Genomic DNA, 21977 nt, shown 5'->3' on the forward strand with positions numbered 1-21977 from the left:
AGGCTGCACAGCCCCTGCCATTCACCGTGATACCCCCAGCAAGCCAGTCTGCCTAAAGGCTAGCACCTATGCTTTGCTTTTTCTCTGAGGACTATGAACAGTGTACTGCCAGCAGTTACAAGTCACCACACAGCTCTTTCTGAGCAAGCACATTTATGCTTAAAGTTAAAAACATTATATAAAAAACAGTAAAAGTTCCAAAATATGTGCTAAAAGCTTGCCAAAGACCACACATCAGTTTTAGGGGGCCCTAGTAAGCCAATGTCTTTCCAATCCTTCTACAACAGTTGGGGCCCTCCTTGGACAGAAGGTCCTGTCTATTTGCTGGAGCAGAAAGAAGGCTGTGTGTCAGTTCAAGCTCATCCTTTTATACCAAAAGCCCTTTCTTTGTCTCCTAGTCTCTGGAAAATCCAGTTTGAACCAATATATGCAATCAATCGCAGGGGGTGGAATTTCTCTGGAGTTGTTCAGTGTCAGTGACTCGCCTTAATCATCACTCACTGTGTTTAGTTCCTGGAGGAGCTGTGGTAACCCTCCCACATGGAACAGAACACAGTCACACATGAAACATTCATAGATTAGTTATAATATAGTCTCCAAGATGTTGCATGTGATGGCAATATCTATCATAGTCTGCATTAATGTTTGTAAATGTTTGATATACATGTACACACACACATACACATATATCTGTGGCACTAGAAGTTATGTGTCTGAGTCTATGGAATCCAAAGAGTTAAGTCCAGCTTGAGCTTTTCCCAGCTCTCCAGGACCGCAGCAGGGTTGCCACCTCGTGCTCAAAGGAACAATACCTGAATCCACTGTCTTTTCTAGAGAAATGCATACGCCAGTTTGGACCTGGTGTGGGGTCCCAAGTCAGACACAGGAACTTTGAAAAAAGGATATTTGGAATTTATAAACTGTGAATTATGCGGGAGAGACACTGCCCAGAGAATCAGATTGAGAGATAAAGATTTCAGGGAGGCCTCACTCCAATGATGTGAGCCTCCCTAAAAGAGGCAAAGAAAGGCCCAGGTTTAGGTAAATTAATATGCATTTAAATGGTATTTTAACTCATCTCCGTATTTGTGATGTTTCTTTGGATAAACAGATCACACATGTTTTGAAAAAGCTGTCCTTTCTTACTGCAATTTCATACTGGGTCACAAGCTCCTGGAGAAAAATATACAGCAGGGGCCAAACCCAGACAGATGTGCTGGAGGTAATATTGTTCTGGGAAACAGGGAGGGCTGTACTGTGGTGATCCAGCCCAAAAGTGAGGGGCTGACAGAAGTGCAGGTATGGGCCTCATGGACGAGACAGAGTGGTGTCAAAGTACAGCATTATCCTGGAACCATAATAGTTGGTAAAAGGATTTAAATTTAGATAAAGCAGTTTGATGCTGTGTCTCATGAAATCGTACTTGAAAAATGAATGCAAATTGGCTTGGATAGAAACATTGTCATGTGGACGAAAACTGGCTAAAAGACCATAAACAGAGTGGAATAATAAACAGCAACTTATAGATTTCAGGCAAAGCGTCCAGGATCTGATGAGATCAGTGTTAATCTTCAACATCTTCACTAATTATCTGGAAAAGGAAATAAGCAACAAGATTTTGAAATTTGCAGGTGATGCTAAATTGGCAGGAGTTGTGAACACCAGTCAGTACAAAGAAATAACACCTTTGAACCTGGAGAGATTAGAATCACAAGCAGAAAATAAACTGAGAATAAGTTTAGGAAACTGTAAACCTATACTTGCGGTGGGCAATCTAAAATGCACATACTCAATAGCAAAAAGAAATATTGTAAGATGTAAAACCGGAAGAGATTAGAGATAACAGCAAATTTGACATGAGTTTACAATATGAAATTTTTGTAGAAAAAAAGCCATTATAATTTTGACCTGCATATGCAATGGCATTCCATGACAGAGTAGAGACATAATCATCCCTCTCCCTATACAGCTTGAAATTATGCATTCAAATCTTGGTACCACATTGCCAAAAGATACTGATAAAATGGAGAGAGTATTTTTGTTTCTCATCTCTGTAATCAGGAGCCATGAAAGATTTGACTTACGAGGAAAGTTCAAAATAGCTATCTGGGTAAAACTAAGAGGTGACCAAGGGAAAACATAACAGTTTACTAATAGTGGGAGGACTTAAACAAAGAGAGAGACACATTAGGTGTAGTGCTCAGGTAATGCAATGAAATTGGGAAAGGGTAAAAGTAGGCAGAATGTCAAGAAAATATGACAATGAGTCATATTAGATTGTATAATAGTTTTCCAAAGGAAGAGGTTGAAATTACGTCATGTGGGATGTTTAGAATGGAGATGGACTAGAAAATATGCGGTAGGGATCTCTTCTGAATTAGGAAAGGGAAGCTGGATGATCTAATATTTTTTCATGTCTAACATCCAAAAATATAAAATTAGTATTCTGTATCCTAAGATTTTGAGGCTAGTAAGCTCAATTTGCTTGATGGGGCATGCATAAAATAGTTTTCATCTCTTATTTCTATGAGTCTATCTATAAGATCATCTAGTCCCCCTGGCTTCAGTTTAGGATTGTTCCAAATAGTATATTCTCCAGCGCTTTCTGCAGTCTAGTTTTTAATGTCTCCGGGGATGGAGCTTTCACTGTTTTCATTAGGAGATTATTACACAATCTAGTAGATCTCACTGTCAGAGAAACTTCCCTGATGTTTAGCTTAGATTTTCTTAATTTAATTCCATTAGTCCTAGCTATTACACCCTCTTATACTTACCCATGCTAAATAAGTTTTCTCTCTCCTTGATGTTCTTCCTTGTGAAATACAAATGGACATTTACATTCCTTCTTCCCCTTAATCATCATTTAGCTAATCTTGTTTAGTTCTTGGAATCTTTCCTCTGCCCTTTAAACCTTTTAATCATATTTTTTTGTTCTTCATTAAACTCCCACCAGTTTGTATGTAACTTTCCAGGTGTGCTAGGTGCAATATCAATTTCCAGACAAAACCATGTTAAAATTGAGTTATGGTTGAGAGTATGTGTGAGTAATGTAAGATAAAACATTTCAAGGATGTTGTAATTATCACATAACAAAGAATTATGAACCCAGATTATTCAGAATTAATATTAAATTTAAAAGAAATCCTGACATGTTAAGACACAGGAGGCATTGTTAGGGCACTCAAACAACCTTATTTCTGTCCTGCAGCAACACTATGCAATAACCATGTGATTATTATTATGAAGCTTGAGAGCTGAGAGCTTATCTCTCTCCAATAAAAGATATTTTCTCATCCACCTGGCCTCTCTAATATTCTGGGACCAATGTGGGTACAACAACACTGCATATTATGATGAAAGCATTCAAGTGCTTGGGGTCCCAAATTAGCTTAAACTAATTTTAGAGGCACATTACATTTTAATTCCTTTTTATTATGGTATTACGGGACAAAGAAATATTCAGGATTCGTTTTTTTCCCCAATGTTTATCTTTCAGCACAGGGCAGTGCATGAACTCTTCTCCAGAGAAACTCTAAAAGAACTGTCTTCTCTCAAAATGGCTACCATTTCCCATTGTTCTCAACAGGCTTATGACCAGAGGTTGCCCTCAGTTAAGTGTGCCCTCTCACAAAATGTTCACTGTCTCCTATTGTTCCCAGTAACCATAAAAGCAAGTTGCTATTGGGGAAAATGATAGCCCAATACTGTTAGGAGCTAGAGAGAAACACCGAGGAACTGGCGAAGGCAGAGGCCACCTGTGCTAAAGGCAATATATGGCTTCAGTTTCATTGAATACAAAAGATAATGGCAGCTGATTTGAAAGGCGACAATTCTTTTTGAGATTCTGTGAAGGAAAAAATATTGTTGAGCATCTGTTGAAGAAGAAACTGTCATTTATGAAAAATTGTGGCAAAAATTACCACTATCCTAACATTTCTTCATATGTAGCCTAAGCGCAAGATTTCACTATTCCGTAGAGTCCAGTTTTCAAATAATGGCACCTAAACAGGATGTCCAAATCCTGAATCAAACCTAAAACAAACAATGATATAGTAGATTTAAAAAGAAAAAAGCTAGAGATACAAACTGGTGAGCCAAGAGAACGTTCTTTAAAAAAGCTATTCCTCTATGCCCAGCCCTTTCTTAAATCTAGACTTTTATGAAACCCATTCTAGAAGTTCCTTCATAAGAGCAAGTTTGAACAAGAACTGACAATATTTAATTTACTGTTTACTTAAAACAGGCTGTGCTGAATAGTTTGTAATCATGCACTTCACAAGAGATGCACCATGCATGTGCCTCACATAGGAAAAGAGCACCTAAAGGACCTAAGAGTAGGTTGGGTAATTTCATGTAATTGAAGCTGAGTATAGATGCAGCTGGATGTGGCGCTGTTTCAAGATGATGTGGATGCGTTTGATAGGAAAATTGGAAAAGATGAGATATTCTTCATTAGGAAGGGGGAAAAAAGACTTGCTGCCCTAGAAAAGATTCATTTAACATAACGCACCAGATATTACAATACAGCTTGATTTTCAGGTGCACCTATTAACCAGTAATAATGTTAAACTGAAGATGTAAAATATGATGAATAAAGATGGGCCAAAACTTCTTGCGTTTGATTTGCAATTTTGTAGTTGTGCAAAATTCAGATTTTACTGATATATTTTGTAAGACACAAATGCTGTGAAAATGCATGAAATTCAGCAAAAATTAAACTTGTACTAGCATATTGGCCTCAAACAGAAGGGGCCCCACACTCACAGGTAGGTATAAATAGAAAGAGCGGCAAAGCAAATTGTCAATTTGATGTAGTGGGGTGCCAGTTTTGGAACTTCAACAATGTAAAATATTTATTTGTTACAAATGTTAATTACTATAACTACAGCACACAAATAAACAAGAAAGATTGGTAACAGTAATCGATAATCCCTACAACAGCAAGTCCACAGCTGTTTTTATATATGTCAGTGGCTCTCAACCTTTCCAGACTACTGTACCCCTTGCCGGAGCCAGATTTGTCTTGCGTATTCCCCAAGTTTCACCTCACTTAGAAACTACTTGCTTACAAAATCAGAAATAAAAATACAAAAGTGTCACAGCACACTATTACAGAAAAATGGCTTACTTTCTCATTTTTACCATGTAATTATAAAATAAATCAATTGTAATATTAATATTGTTCTTACCTTTCAGCATGCAGTATATAGAGCATTATAAACAAATCATTGTATGAAATTTTAGTTTGTACTGTTTTTGCTAGTGCTTTTTATGTAGCCTGTGGTAAAACGAGGCAAATATCTAGATGAGTTAATGTACCCCCTGGAAGACCTCTGTGTACTTCCAGGGGTATGTGTACCTCTGGTTGATAACCACAGATATACATGACTTGTGAAAAATATGATTGTGATACAGCTGAAGGTGAGATCAGCAATACATATGTTACATGCATTTATAATGGTGAAATGCTAGTCTACACAGTCACAGACAAAATTGGACCAGACATTTGGAAAGATGGGGAAAGTTCAAAAAATGAGATTCTCTCACTTCTTGGATATTTTCCAGTTTGATTGTGTTATATTTGAAAAATATAACTTCTGAACAGTTTGACCTAGGAACTCCACATTTGTTTTACTCTTCTCTGGTAAGGAGTAATGCACTGGAGGGTAGAAGAGATAAATAATTGGTAATCAAACCAATTTTCATGTGAATTTTAAACAATGTAGTGTTCTAAAGAAACCATATGGCAATACACTGGCCTGACACAAGCTTCTTAAACAACACATTATTGCCAGGCCAGCATACATTTTTTTTTTTATAATCCACATCAAGCAGAAATATCCTGCAAAGTCTCTAGAACAGAGACCAGGGAGTCTGCATCAAATTGCCTTAAAAGCTCCTTGCTCATACTTTCCCCATCAAAAGATCCCCAGTGTCTAGGAAACTGCACAGGAATATGGGGCTAAAGACTTCATGTTCCAGTCCAGGGATCTCAAACTCAAATCACCACGCGGGCCACATGAGAACTAGTACATTGGCCCGTGGGCCGCATCACTGACACCTTTTCATATAATGGTACAAAAGCCCCTCCCCCTGCTGCTGCCCTGGCCCTGACCCCACTCCACCCCTTCAATGAGGCCCCGCCCCTGCCCCGCTTCTTCCAACCCCTTCCCCAAAGTCCCCACCCCAACTCCGCTCCCTTCCTGACCCTATTCCAACCCCTTCCCCAAATCCCCGCCCCTGCCCCGCCACCGCCTCTGAGTGCGCGGCTCCCTGCTCCTCACCCCTCCTTCCTGGAAAGCAGTAGGCACCGCCAAACAGCTGTTTAGTGGCAGGAAGCACCGGGAGGTAGGCAGAGGAGCAGGGACATGGCGCGCTGGGGGCGGAGGGGAGCTTGGGAGCTGCAGGAAATAACTCTGGGGGGGGACACGGGGAGCTTAGCGGGCCACAGCAAATAACTCAGCCCGTGGGCCACGTGTTTGAGACCCCTGTTCTATTCCCATCTGTTTCACTGAGTAATAACAATTCACAAATATTTATTGGAGCCTCACACCACCCTTGTAAACATAGATAAATATCATAATCTCTATTTAACAAATGAGGAAAGAGAGACACAAGATCTCGTGACTTGCCTAAAGTTATAGGACAGTGCAAGAAGTGGTAGAATCTAAACCTGATTTTCCACACCTGCAGCTCCCATTGACTTCAACTGGAGATGTGGGAGCTCAGCACCTTTGAAAATAATTCCCTACATCTCTTGTCTAATGCAGTTGCCAAATCCACTAGATTCCCATGCTTCTGAATCAGTACAGTGAAGATAATGGCGTCTGCAGGTAGCTGTAAACATACTAAAACCCATATATTTTCAGATTTCACCTGTGGAATGTGAAATTTCATTACTTTCCAGATGAATAAAACATGGCACAGAGGACCACACTCCCTTTTCTAGCAAGTCAAAACCTCTCCGTGTTTGTGTCCTCTTCTGTAAAATGAGGATGTGAAGAAAAGTGGGGAAATTGTCTGACAGAGGTTCCCTGAGGATTAGATTGTGACTGTGGACATCTTAAATTTGTAAAAGCTGTTATTTGTACTGTTGATATGTAGAATGTAGCAAATGAATACTACAGTATGTACATACATACATACATCCCTTTGTCTCACTACACTTTGCTATCAAACAATAATTTTGTATTTGGAGGTGCATAGACCTTTTGAAAACAGTGTGGACTATGTGTTTTTTAATTCATGATATATCCAAACATGTATTTCTCAGTGGATTGTGTGTGTCCTGGGAAAAAAATAGTAGACAAGTGAGCCTGCAAGGTGTACACAGATATAGTTTGGTTTAAATGATATGTCAGTGTAAGATTAAACATTGTTTTTTTAATTTTCTTGGTCAGGGATGCCTTGAGCCTGTGTGGTTTTTTGTGTCATACATTGGGCTGGATTCTCATCCCAGAAAAGTGAATGGAATTTTATCATTAATTTTTATATACCAGTGGGATCAGTCCCTTTGTTCCAGAGTCAATCAATTCTCAGGGCAATGATACAATGTGATAGTTAAGGGTATCTGGTGAGCTTGAGTGTTCATACCCATGTAATACATTTTTGTTGTTAACTTTAAAATGGAACCTTATCTTAAAATTTTTAGTCTACGGTTTGCATAGTGTTTTGGAGAAAACCACAACATTCACATAGACGTTTCTTTCTCTCTTGTTTTTAATCTTAACTGTAGTTTAATGTAGTTATCCCTGAGAATGCAGCACTTCCAATACCAGAGCACATTCAGTCCTGCTTTATGGCCTTGGACATGAAATCCAGTACATGACATTCATTGTCACTTATCTTGAAGAAACAGCTACCACATACGGATGTGCAAGCTCTGTAACTGACCTTAACAGCTATTTGGCAAACTGGTTATTGGAAGGAAGATTCCAGCACTACACACTTATACCACATTTTGAAGATATTTCTTTTGTATAATAGGATATCCTGTGAACTGTTCACATTTGGACTGTAAGAGTAAAGTAAAGCTGAGTGGTTCTAAACAATACAAATTAAAGTAACCTCAGGGCAACAGAGAAAATTATTCAAACCCACCAACAAGATGTTATAAAAATCCATTGTACCTATAAAATATGGCTTCCAGAAAACTAATGGTATACAACAGTGCATTTCTGTGAACTCATCCTGCTAGCAAGGGTTAGAACCCTCGATAAAGCTGCTTTTGTTCTGCTGACTCATTGTGGCAGGTGCTGCTCAATAATTCCACCTTGAAAACAAGGGAAGTGGGAGTAGTTCTCTGGGGAGAAGGAAACCGGGTCCTTGGACTGAGGAAGTCCTGGAGGGACAGCCAAATTCAGTCTGAAATATATTTGTGGTGGTGTTTCTGAGAACCCAGTAACACACCTGGGAGAGGTGAGAGTCTGAACACAAAGACAGAGTTTGTGCGCTGTTAGAATGGGCTGGGGTTCAGTCTATTCACACAGTTTAGTCTGCGTCAAACTGATTCATGGAACGTTTCCCCATGTAGTGCTCTGGAACCAGCAATTTCCCAGGCAAAAAATAATTTTCCTTATCTGGATTTTAATAGTAATATTAAAATATTTTTACCGGTTAAAGGACACATCATTCAAAAGAATTTCTGAAAAGCTATACTTTGCTAATTTCAACAGCAGGCCTTAGTGTCTGGATGAGTTCGTATAGCCAGCTGTATTAGCAATGGAGAATTCAAATCCCAATAGTTTGCAATGGCTGTTTACATGGATGCTAAATAGAGAATGCAACCTTTGGGTTTAAAATGGCAACTCTCTTTTGTGAAGAGCTGGTGAATACATTTTAAAAAATGCTTTCCAGCTGAGTGGATAAAAATCAAGTATTTTTTTTTAAAGCAAAAATGTCAGATTTTTTATGAACATTGACGTTTACTGTCAAAGTTTTAAAGAAAGTAGACGCAATGAACGGATGGAAGTCATTGGTTAAGCACTTGGAACCAGGGTTTGTTGAAGTGCTAAACCAGCTTTTGACAGCAGTAGCCTCTTTCACAGGTGCAGAGAGAATGTTCTTCTTTTCAGTTTATCCAACTAGTTCAGGCAATGACTAGTTCATTCAAATGTGAGGAACTAATTGGGAGCTGAAAAAGCAGGAAACCTTGTTTTTCTTTTCCAATTTATGAACAAAAACTAGGTGTGAGAGGATAAAAATCTGTTAATTCTACAGTCTTGAAGGACATGGTGACCAATCAGTTCAATTCACTAAGTATAGATAATATTTCCTTTCTTTAATAAATCAGTTAGTTTTAAGTGCAAAACTTAAAACTTTTGCAAAACTAAGTGCAAAACTTTAAAAGTTTTGATAAACTTTTTTTCTTATTTATCCAGTATATTTAAGGTAGTTTTATTTAACTAATAAAATTAAAATGCTGGTTTTGTGCCTCCAAATAGAATGACACAAATCATGAGTAAAAATTTAATCATCTAGTAATTAAGAAATGCATGATTAACCATTTTCTAACATAATAAAAAAGTAAAAATGAAGAGTTGGAATAAATGTAAATTAAGCTATATTACTGCTTAAATAAATTTAATCAATATACTGTATCTTCTTGGATAGCAAAAAGATGTACTAAATTTAGTATGCAATCTATATTTACTTGTAAAACAACATGTTTTAGTGGTTACCAACTACAGAATCAAGCTTTCTTTATGGAAAAAACTAAAAACTCTGCATACAAAATAAGATTAAAGTCGATTATTTAAATCAGAGTTCCCTGTTTGCTCATTTAAATCATAATTAAAATTGGTGATTTAAATTACTTTGATTTAAATCTATCCACTCTGGTTTCCAGTCATTCTTTTGGCAGGGCTAGTTATTTAAGTTATGTAAGCCTTACTTCATATATTATGTAACTGTGGTATTTTCATAGTTTTGCAAATTACTGGTCAATGACACTTTATAGATCCAAAAATAATTACCATGCAAGCTACACTTGTGTTAACACTGAAATAATCATATATTCAGTATTGCCCTCTAATTATATAGTACTTAATTTGTAATTAATTGGTCAACAGTTGTATAAGTAAAGAATATTCACGACATTTGTACACAATAAGAGTTTCCTATCTATTATCAATTATTTCATGTACTTGTATCATACCCTATTTAGTATACCTTCAGGTTTTTTATTAGGCACTTAATGCCTGTTCAGTTTTAGGGAGTTACTAGATTGAGTTTTCCTGGGAATAAAAGCATTGTTAAATGCAGAATGGTTTAACACAAGACTTTTTTTCATGAAGCTGCTGCTAATGTTTAGAATTTTAAATTTCTCTCTTTTCCTTCAAACTGTGCTGCTATGCAGGCAACAGTTCTTCTCCGTCAAACAAAACAACTATAGGAATATTATAGCGGCACCAATTGCAGCTGAGTTAAAGATGAACTGAGTTTAATACTTAAATCATGGATTCAACCTCTGTTGTGTATGAACAATAGTGTGCATCTTTCCTAAAACTGCAGCACATACTCTTTAAGTATAGAATGAATTTTCTGCAACTGTACAAGTAAATCCATTATTTATATATTTTTAAATAAATTTAAAAATTGGTCTTTTAAGAAATGAAGCATAGTATCAGACCTCCATTTTTGCTTGTTTGCATGTTCCCTAATAATCAGGCATAATGGAACAACACAGATTCTTCCAACTTCCCATAGAATTAAAACATACGCTATCTCTGGAAGCTGGAGCCTTGTCCTCTATTTGAATGCTCAAGTCCCGTTTGTATGAATGAGCATTCTATGCATCAGTTAGGATGTTTTCTGAGAGAGAGCAGAATTCTATGTAACCACACTTGATCAACAAAATTCCCCAAACCCCAACAAATCAAATAAAAATGATCCTCTTATTATAGCTTTGGTGCGTTCCCTCCCAACCCCCCTTTCCCTTGCTTTCTCCCAGTGGCAGCATTTGTCCCATGGAGGCCCCCTGCAAAGCCCAATTCTGGTGCCCTTGCTTTTGCTCTACAAAATGGCATCCTCCACGCAGCATGACCTCACATTCAGTGTGTGCAAGATCACACCACTTGGAAGACGCCATTTTGTAGAGCAAAGTTGTATCCTCTGAACAGGTGGAGTGTGTTCTGGCTCCACTGCAACTGTGTTTGTCACCAGGGACAAGTAACTGAGTCACCATATCGGGGCCCCCCTCGCTGCCTTGAGGACGCCTGCAGTTGTACAAGTTGTAGGTATCTAATGCCCACCAATGCTTTATCCTAAGGCCACACTGCATTATTCCCTGTCACATGATACAATTCAAATTGCTATAGTTGGGTTTAATACAGTTTGGTGACAGGAAGGAATTGCTCTATTCTACTTGCAAATGTTTTCTTTGTTTCCCTCAGAAAGGAAGCTTAGATATTTTGTGGTGCCTGGTAGTTAATTAGTAGGATTTGGAGCAATTCAGGGCAGTTGGTGGAGAAACTGAAGTACAGTTGGGCACATGCACAGTTCAGTCTAACATCTACAAACAAACTCATTCCCAGATGGAGAATGACCCTTTCATCCAGAGGGCCATGTACTTATTGTTCTCACTCTTCACGCAGAACTCCCACAGATGACCATAAGAATTGCCTGTGGGACTGAGGGCCACATATGAATTATGATTAAACATTCCAAGTATTTCCCTCTTCCTTTGTTTTTTTTCTCAACTGTTTGGATAAGAAATTATAAATTATAGTTCACACTTACCTAATGGAGATATCAAAGTGGCATATCATGCCTGTTGATGAAAGGGTAACCCCTGTTTCCAGATCATCTTTATGTTAACAGCTTATAGTATAATTTGCAGAATAAAATGTAATTAATTTCTTCAAAGCAAATGTGATAATTAGAGACTCATTGTAAAATAATAATAATGCTAGTTAACGATACTAATGCCCAAAAGATTAAAAACATTTGTTTTATCAATTAAGGAAGAAGGTACCTGATGCAGCATGATTTGTTGTTTGAAAAAGGAGATGGAAGTTAAGTCAGAACCACAATATTAATGGATTTGTATGGGTGGGCATAAGGCTAATATATTCAGTGTTGTACATTTTTATGGTTTCATAAATAGTATTATTAGCAACATTTCAAAGGAAATATGAAAGAGAGCGCTCAGATGTGATGGCATAAACTCTGTGTGTTTTATAGAACACTATTACTCCAGATACAGCCTACAGGATGTGACTTTTCATAAAACCTAATGAATTTCTAGATTTGTCAGCTGTTTCAACACAGATGCACTTTGCTATTCTCACGGAAATATTTTATCCCAGATCTAAAATATCAATAGCTTTTAATATTGCAAGTTTGTTTGGCTATTTTGTAAATGGGGCTGTGGGTCTTGATAAAAGTAGCAAGTAATTTTGTACAGGTTTTATGTTTTGCTGCCTCTCCAACATTTGATACTCATATTTTTTTCCTTGCAGAGTTTTAAGTTGAATGTAGATAGCCACTGTGCTTTAAAAGAAGCTGTGGTAGAAGAAGGATGTCAACTTCTTGAGCTTATTGTATCTCACAAATCAGGTAAATCTTTCTGAAATATTGCAAGTCTTTATGTCTCCAGACTATTAAAGAATGAAGAAGCATTGCTGTAAATTACTGCATATATTCACTTCCTTATGTATTATTAATATTTACATTATCAGATTGACCTTCAAGATTTATAAATGTTTCATATACTGCTTACAATGCTGTGATACTTATAAAATGAAATACTACCTCAAATAGTCTGTTCATTTTATTTTGGTCTTGCTGCTCAGCTGAGTTTCAATTGAAATCACATCACTGAAAACCTCACACTGACATGTTCTTTGATATAGGTGCTATGGAAATAACATTAAGATAATGAATTAGGGTTTCATATATATATTCTGCACAGGTAATTGCATTGGTAAAGGTGGGGGGGGTTCTTATTTTTCTTTTTTCTTTTTTTTTTTTGTTACTTACGTAAACTAATTCTTACTTCAGTTTTAATTTATTAGCAAAATACTTTAAAAATAGTTATATCCTTTGATTATGCTTGTCTATTTCTGAAAAGGACTTAAATCTGGGTGCATAATTATATACTATTTTAGACGTTAGCATGACTAGCTTAATAGTAGGGTTTTAATCATCATACTTTACTACTGGGTATTGGTGTCTTAATTTTGGCCCACTTAGCATACCTTTCATCTAATTTGCAGTTGTCCTTTTGTTTACATTTTTCTGGTCATTAGAGCTGTTGTTTCACAATCTACACCTATTTCTTGAGAGCTACAGACAGAACTTCTTTAATGCAAAAGCTATAGTAAATCAGTGAGTTACTGGTATAATTCCCGGGGGGTAGAGAAGCCACAGCAAAGGTCTCAAAGCTGTACACTGAGATAAATTGTGTATGTTGCAGTATGTTTAGAAAATAATAATTTAAAGCACAGAAAATATACAAAGGAGTGGGAGGGATGAAATATTACATCTGGCTGGGAAGTTATTGAATGTTTAGAGCCAGGGCAGAGATAGCTAGAGGGGGGAGTTTCCTGGGCGTTCCCCACTACATATAAATCACTAGTTCTGTGACATTTTATTTTCCTTTAAATTTTGAGCTGAGGTATAATTAAAATGTAACATTCTGGCTAATTGTGGGCTAAAAGAGATGATATGACCATATAGTAGTGTTAGCAGTATGAACACAATAGTTCCTGGCCTCATTTTCGGAGTATACTGAAATATTTGCTGTGTTTTTTCTTTTAAATTTCCTGATAAGCCATTGTGTAAAGAATATTATTTAAAGATGTAGCTGAGTTTACAACTTTCATTTTTTTTCCTCCTCATTTTGGAGAAGGACTGAAGGACATGCTGCAGATGATTGCAAATCAGTGGAAGGAACTACAGAGGCAAATCAAACGACAACACAGCTGGATTCTTAGGGCTCTGGATATCATCAAAGCAGAGATACTGGCTACTGATGTGTCTGCAGAGGATGAGGAAGGGACTGGGAGCCCCAAGGTAAGTGGCTTGAAGTTTGCCTTATTTCCTCTTATTTCCGTCTTCTTTTGAACTTAGGCACCACTGAAGTTTTCTTTCCACCCTAAGGCTTTTTCATTTCTACTGGGTAATTTTTTTCTTTTTTTATAAACAAAATGAAATGGCTTACTTTGAAACAATAAAAAAAAGCTTAAACTTTCAAGTTTTCCAAGAAGACCTCTTTCACAGTGTGTAAGGGAGTGCGAAGGGGCAGGAAAGAGACATAAAACATTTAGTAAACAAAACATAAAGCATCTTTAACATGAATAATCAGAATGGTTTTAAATTGTTTTGTTGCAACTATAAATCACTATAATCAGTGCAATCACTCAGCTCTGACATCCATTAGCCGCTTGGTTACAGCAAATTAACAAAGAAGAGAGAAAGTGATTCATTATCTCATTCCTGTTAATGACTATCAGATGCATTGCCTAATTAGGGGATGGCCATTGTAGTGGGAAGAAGGTTGTATGCTTTGCCACAAATCTTTTTGCTCTGGTTTAAGCCTTCCATAATAGTGCATGCATTGAATACAACATGTACTTCAAAAACAAAGTATTGACATCTGTAATCATTTGGTGTGCATTAGTTATCAAGGATGGCTATAATATTTACCAGTTGCCCAATGTGATACTTGCAAGAGTAGTTTAAACAACACAAACTCATCCAAATCATGCAACAGGTTCAGTGGTGGAATCAACAAAAATGGATTTATTTTTGAAACCACATTGATTCTTCCATTTGCAATTCGCAGAATAGTCCAGTAACTTCAGTACCTAGGCATATGGGAGACTCCAATTTATAGAAAAATTCAAGGTTCCCACTTCCAGAGATGTTTTATAAATTAGTTTCTCTGATTCTCATGCTCGGGGAACAAGTTGTGGTGGTGTTTGCCATTTTTAAGGACCACTCTGTGAAATGGTGTTTGGTGTCACCAGTGAATTAAGTTAAATGTCCAGCTCTTGGCTGTGAACTCTGGGAAGGATCTTAGAGATTGCGGAGGAGTCATCAAGAGTAATAGTGTAAAAAGAGCGAATTAACAAACCTATATACCCAGACTGAAACTGATATAATATCCTGAGTCACTGACTTGGTTAGAAGAGCTCCAATGTCAAATGGCCTTTTCTAGGGTAGTGGGCAGAGGAGCAAACCTTGATTTTGTGGTTCAGTCCATTAAAATACACAGACTAGCTAAGAGTTAAAAGTTTTCACCTTCTGTAATATGACGGTGTATTGGATAATATTCCCATATTCATTTCACTGCATTATCTCTGAACAGATTGATTCATCCATGGCCACAGGCTAAATGCTTAACCAAAATTAAAATGTAAAAAAATTTATTCAAAAATTCTGCTTAGTTTTACTACGGAGAACCAAAGTCTAGAGGGATGGTGTTAAAATATTTTATTGGGAGAATCAGAGGCCTAACTTAAACTGACCAAATATCCTTAATTATTTATATGGCGAGGTAACAGTTCTTTCCCACCAGGTGGAAAATGGAAAACTCAGAGAAATTCTTCCTTATAGTTGGTTCCTCCACCATGAAAAACAAACAAACAAACAAAAACCACTGCCATAAAGACACTAGCTGGACGCTATTTCGTACATTGTCACCACCGCATAGGATGTGACCTTGTAATGGATAACAGGCAAATACTGCAGTGAAATGCATATCTCTAAATAGTTCTGATCATCTAGTGCTTTGGGCTGAAAGATTAATTAAAAATAAAACATAATGGGAAAATATAACTCTAGATTTCAGTTTACATGTACTTCAGAAGCCATGGGGACCCTGAGAAGCATAAAGGAGAATCTAAGGAATATATCTAGGGGGTATTTTTCTTTTTTACCTTGTTTGAGAGACTGCAGGAAAGGAGTTGGTCTTTGAAATTCTTCCTATTTCTGTTTCTTTACAGATCTCTAAGACTCTAGGAAACTTTTCCCCTGGGACTTTTAAAAAGTGTTTTCCCAGTACTATGGCATATTTTATAGAAGCAAACAGAGAGAGGGAAGGAAAGAGGGAAACTGCTGTTCTAGAAATGTATCTTCAGCACTCGCATTCAGGAATTTGATTTGGCTTATGAGATTATATATTGTATTGTATGGAAGTTTTGTAATAGTTTATATCCTGAAACTCAGCTTTGGTATATTCAATTCTGAATACTGTGGAGGACTTGAGGGATTTCAAAATGTTGTTAATACCTAACTTCTTACAGTGCAGTGCATTCTCTCCCTGACCTTTTACCATGGAAATGAAAACTAAAAACAGGAAAGGAATACTTAAAGCTCACTTACAAATGTGTTGAAGTCTCTAACGTTAACCAATGTCCTTAGTAGTAATTGGTAGTTTGTGATTTTTAGAATAACCATACAACTAGTATATCAAGCATAAATTTGAGTATATGTTTTGTTTTTTATCCATAGAGAAGTACATTTAAAGAAAAACGGACTCACCTCATGTGTTGCAGTTTAAGAAGTTTCATTGTGTGATGTTACTGCTGATAAATGTAACACACAATTCATCTATTCTAATTCAGGCTATTAGACGTATAAAGTAATAATTGTTTTTTCTCCTCCTGATTGAAGCTTCTATTAGAAGTATACTAAAGTAATTAGAAGTGAGGGGGTGTATGTTTATATTTATGTGTTTTCCCACGTTGGGAAATGTCTGAGATGCCTGCTTTTTAACTGGCTTTCTTTAAGTTCCTATGAGTTTCACCATATTTTCAGCAGAAGAGGACTAGATAGGACTTACATTGGTGCAGCGTTGCTCCTCAGTCAACAGAGGGATCATTTCTGAGCAATAATGATATTGAGCATAAGATGTACTTTCTCCCCTACTGGCTATGTGACTACTTCAGTAATCTGAAAAAAATTTAAGGGTCATGGTAGATAATCAGTAGAACATGAGCTCACAGTCCGATGTTGTGGCCAAAAGGGCTAATCTTCAGATGTATAAACAGGGGAATCTCAAGTAGAGAGGGGTTATTTTACCTCTGTATTTTGCACTGGTGCAACTGTTGCTAGAATACTATGTCCAGTTTTGGTGTCCACAGTTCAAGAAGGTTGTTGATAAATTGCAAAGCATTCAGAGAAAAGCCACAAGAATTGTGAAAGGATTAGGAAACATACCTTACAGTGATAGACACAAAGAGTTCTATCTACTTAGGTTAACAAAGAGAAGGTTAAAGGGTGACTTCATCACAGTCTAAGAATTCCTCCATGGGGAACAAATATTTGATAATGAGATTTTCAGTGTAGCAGAGAAAAGTATAACAAGATCCAGTGGCGGGAAGTTGAAGCTAGATAACAATTTACCAAGGGTCATGGTGAATTCTACATAACTGGAAATCTTTAAAACAAGATTGGATTTTTTTAAAGATATGCACTGTTCAAAGGGAATTATTTTGGGGAAGTTCTGTGGCTTGTGTTATACAAGAGGTCAGACTAGATTACCATAATAGTCCCTTCTCACCTTGGAATCTATAACATAACTCCCATGTTATGTATTTATTTTAATTCTGCTGCTGGATGGAATTTCACTATCTGCTGTAGTGTCTAGTAGATTATAATTATCTTCCTTGAAAAGAAGATACAAATCCTAATACTACTCACTGATAATGGATATTCCCCTTTTTGCCTGAGTGGTAGAAGACTATGTTCTTAGACCAGGTTGTGAGTTCTGTTCCCAATACTTCATAGGTTCAGTAAACCAGTGATGATTATGTCTATATGTGTGTATAGCCAGTGATTGCTAGAACTCACATTTTTGTGTACTGCATAGCAATGCAGAGCAAAAGCATTGGAAGCCAAGGACTATGTAAGCTAGTCATTTAAACAGATGTAGGATATAGCATACGCCAAGTATATATCTGTAGTCTTCACTTTTAAAGATGTTTCTCTTCAGAATTAATAGTTAATATAATTAATTTTTAATTTCCATTTTTAAAAAAGAAAAACACATAAAAGTTAAATTCTTATGAGAAATCCACCTGATCATGAACCATTTCAGATAGATGGGGCTAATAGTTAGAATGTTGAGACCTAGCTCATTTTTCTTAGGCAATAGAGATATGCAGTCTTGTGAGAACTGTCTAATCCAGTGGTTTTCAAACTGCGGGTTCCGACCCAGTACTGGGTCGCAGACTGTAAGGCATTAGGTCACGGCGGCTCTGGTCAGCACCCCCGATCGGGCCGTTAAAAGTCCAGTCAGCGGTGCTGTCTGACTAAGGCAGGCTAGTTCCTACCTGTTCTGACACTGCGCTGCGCCCCGGAAGCAGCCACAAGCAGGTCCGGCTCCTAGGCTGAGGGGCGGGGCTCCGCAATGTGCCCCTGCCCTGAGCACTGGCTCCGCACTCCCATTGGCCGGTTCCTGGCCAATGGGAGCTGGGGGAGGCGGGGATGGGCGGTGCCTGCGGGCAAGAGCCATGCGGAGCTGCTTGCGTGCCTCCGTCTAGGAGCCAGACCTGCTGCTGGCCACTTCTGGGGTGCAGCAAGGTCCGTGGTGCCAGGACAGGCAGGAAGCCTGCCTTAGCACCCCCGTTGTGCCACTGTCTGGGAGCCATCCGAGGTAAGCCCAGGCCCCAACCCTGCAGCCCAATCCTGTCGCAGCCCTGAGCCCCCCCAAATCCAGAGCCCCCCCAAACCCAGAGCCCCTTCCTGTGCACCCCAAACCCCTCATCTCTGGCTCCATTCCAGAGCCTGCATCCCCAGTCCAGAACCCTGACCCCCTCCCACACCCCAGCCCAGAGTATCTTCCCACACCCTGAACCGCTCATTCCCAGCCCTACCCTGCAACCCTCACCTCCACCCCCCAACCCTCTGCCCCAGCCCTCATCCCCTCCCTCACCCCAAACCCCTCATCCCCAGCTTCATTGGGTCGCAGGCATCAACAATTTTCTTCAACTGGGTTGCCAGAAAAAAGTTTGAAAACTACTGGTCTAATCCATATAAGGAACACTTTCTATTAGTAAGTGAATAATAGAAGCAGCAAGGTTTTGAAGAATACTGAAAGTATCAGGTAAAAATATGGTTAAATAGATAAAACTGAGAACATGGGGAAAAAGTAACATTTTGTGATATGTCATATGGTAGAATGAGTATCTTTGATTCTAAAATAATAGATCATCGTAGGCAGAATTACACAGGCTGAAGTTGTAAATCTATATCCACCCTCTGTTTGAAAATGAATCTCTACATCAGGGGAGAAAATGCCAATGTTATTTTTCCCTAATTTATAGTCAGTTTTATCAAACCCAGAATTAAATGTTGGATGTTGTGGCTCCAGAATCATCCATCACTCACCCAACTCCCTCTTGTTTCTCAACTTTCTTGTTTCTCTCGTAGTTTTAAACAAATAATTAGTTTTCAAAAACCTAAGAAAAAGAAAGCTGACATGTCTGCCATGAAAATATGGAGACTCATTGAAGATACTAAATCTCTACTACAGATGGAGGTGCCTGATAAGTCTCCTTGGGGTACAGCTACAGTGCAAATGATCTCACCACACTTTAAGCAGTGGGGGTATTGTCTGGCTTGTAGGAAAGGGCGGGAGTGACTTGGTGCAGCAGCTTCAGACTAGGTCAGCATGGGAATGCTGACCCATCCCCACCAAGTGACAGAAGATGCAGAGACTGTTTAGGTCCATGGCAGTGGAGGAAAGGCCCTCTTTTACCTGGACCAGGCAGAGCAACAGCTCTCATGATGCCACATGATAGCAGACAGGTGAGAACAAGGAAGGGGAGGGAAATAGTTCGCCCCTCTTTCAGCCCATAGCAGTAGAAGCAGGCATTTGGTAACAGAAGGGGAGGAAGTTTCAAATTCAGCTTGGAGCCATAGCAGACCAGTGAGAACAGGGAGCGGGGGTGGGGGAAGCTTCCCACTTCCAGGCCACAGTGGCAAAAGATGTTTTGTAGCAGAAGGGGCAGATGAGGGAGTTTGGGGCCACAGCAGAGTGGTGAGAACAAGACTGGGGAGTCCCCTGCCCTCTTACAGCCAGCTATAGCAGACGTGTTAGAGGAGACGGGAGAGGGAGTTCCAAACCCAGCTCAGGTGGGGACAGAGTGGGACTCAAGGGGCCATGGGAGACTGGAAGGATGGAATCCTTGCCACGTGGGCAAGAGGTTGGATGCAGGCCCAGGGTTGGTGGATCCCAGGATGGTCTGTGTGTCTACCAAATGGATTCCCCTTTACTGGGAAAGAACGTAGATCCTGGGGAAGCAAACACTCTCAGTGGTGAACTAACTGCATTTGGAGGTGGAGGAGCCATCAGAGAATTGACTCAAATAGTCTGGGCAGTTGCTTCCAAAATTGTTTCCGCAGCACTAAAAGGTTTACAATGTGTAGTTATTTATTTGTCGTACGCAATCTGGTCAAGACAAGCCACCGCACTCTTAACAACGTTCAAGGCATGAAGCCCTCCAGGAAGTTGAGTCATTTTGCAGTTCTCAACAATATGTGTCATGGTTTGTAGCTGCCCATACTGACATAGAGGATTGTCTCCAAAATGCCACCAAAATTCTGCTGCAGCACAAATTCCATGTCCGATACAAAACCAGTTGAGAAGGCTCCATTGCCTTTGCGGCAAATCAAATCCTGGTTGAGGTTGAATGGGGTCCGATTCAAGATAATTATTAGTCACTTTCTTTGCAGACTATGAAGCTCACCATACATCCTCTACCATAAATCCCTCACCTGGTAAATTTATCCACAGTGGGCGACATGAGGGCAGACGACCATGTAGTGGATTAAAAAGTCTTTAAATAGTGGTAGATGTGGCATATCACACAATTTTGTCACAAGCTTTACTATGCTTTCCTCTTTGCAAACACAGGGCAGAGCAATATCGCAAAGAGCCAACAACCATGGTAGAGGAGTAGATTTATGTGTGCCTAAAATAATACACATAGTGGAATTAAGTTGTACATTGACATGTTTGTGTGAGATGAGCGAGCCCGTACTGTAGTGCAGTACTCCACCGCTGAGTAACAGAGTACCAAGGCTGAAGTGTATAACATTTGGGCATTGGCACCCCATGTTGTTCCAGTCAGCTTTCCAAGCAGGTTGTTGCACATTTTGACCTTAGTCACTGTCTTTGTAAGATAGCCACGATATGTGAGAGTTCTGTCCAACATGAAGCCTACATAACTGGGTGTGAATCATGCTTTATTTGTTGACCATTGAGAACTGTGTTCAGCTCTCTACCCATTTGTGCATGATGTAAGTGGAAGAAACTCGACAGTGTCTTACTTCCACTTGGTATTAGGCACCACCGATGACAAAAATCGGCGATAGCTGCCATATCTGTAATCAGAACACTCTCAAATATGTCAAAGGAGTGTGACTGCATGCTGAGGCATATGTCATCTGCATAAACAAACTTCCGAGACGCAGTATATGCTAGGTCATTTGAATATAAGTTGAAGAATGTTGGAGATAATACTGATTCTTGCAGGAGGCTGTTCTTCTGGTGCCTCCAAGCACTTGTTCTATCACCAGTATGCACACGGAAATGGCGATTTCTCAGAAACAGAGCCATACTAACCAACTTGGCATAGCTCTAGACCAGTGGTTCTCAAACTTTTTTTTTCACGGACCACTTGAAAATTGCCGAGGGTCTCGGTGGACCACTTAATGATCTTTCTGAATGTTGTTTGTACCGTTAGCTAACTATTGTAAAGCGCTTTGGATAAAAGCGCTATATAAAAAAACCCTTAATAATAATTGGTTTTTTGTTCTACAAATAAAGGCACATAACTCATATTTTAATATCAGAAGTCTTACCTTTTTAATGCAATGGATGTGCCCTCTCTCCCCTGCCACAGCAGCCCCCCGAGCTGGGGCTGGAAAGATGGGGGGTCTCTCCCTCTCACCCTCACCACAGCAGCTCCCAAGCTCGGGCTGGGAAGGAGGGGAGTCTGTGTAGTACAGATATTGGTGGCTCC

The 21977-nt window shown here is 38.9% G+C and overlaps 1 protein-coding gene across 3 annotated transcripts in view; it reads left to right on the forward strand.

Annotated features, from left to right (window-relative positions):
- AKAP6 (A-kinase anchoring protein 6) overlaps positions 1–21977 on the forward strand; it is a 405099-nt gene that overhangs the window by 203561 nt on the left and 179561 nt on the right. For 2 of the 3 annotated variants that reach the window (XM_073348987.2, XM_078853347.1), the window contains exons 6-7: positions 12462–12558; positions 13850–14016. In XM_073348987.2, coding sequence (XP_073205088.1) covers positions 12462–12558; positions 13850–14016 — 264 coding nt within the window. The remainder of the gene's footprint in view (positions 1–12461; positions 12559–13849; positions 14017–21977) is intronic. The other variant, XM_078853346.1, reaches the window with a different exon arrangement.

Source organism: Lepidochelys kempii, chromosome 6, assembly GCF_965140285.1.
Source record: "Lepidochelys kempii isolate rLepKem1 chromosome 6, rLepKem1.hap1, whole genome shotgun sequence".
Lineage (NCBI taxonomy): Eukaryota > Metazoa > Chordata > Testudines > Cheloniidae > Lepidochelys > Lepidochelys kempii.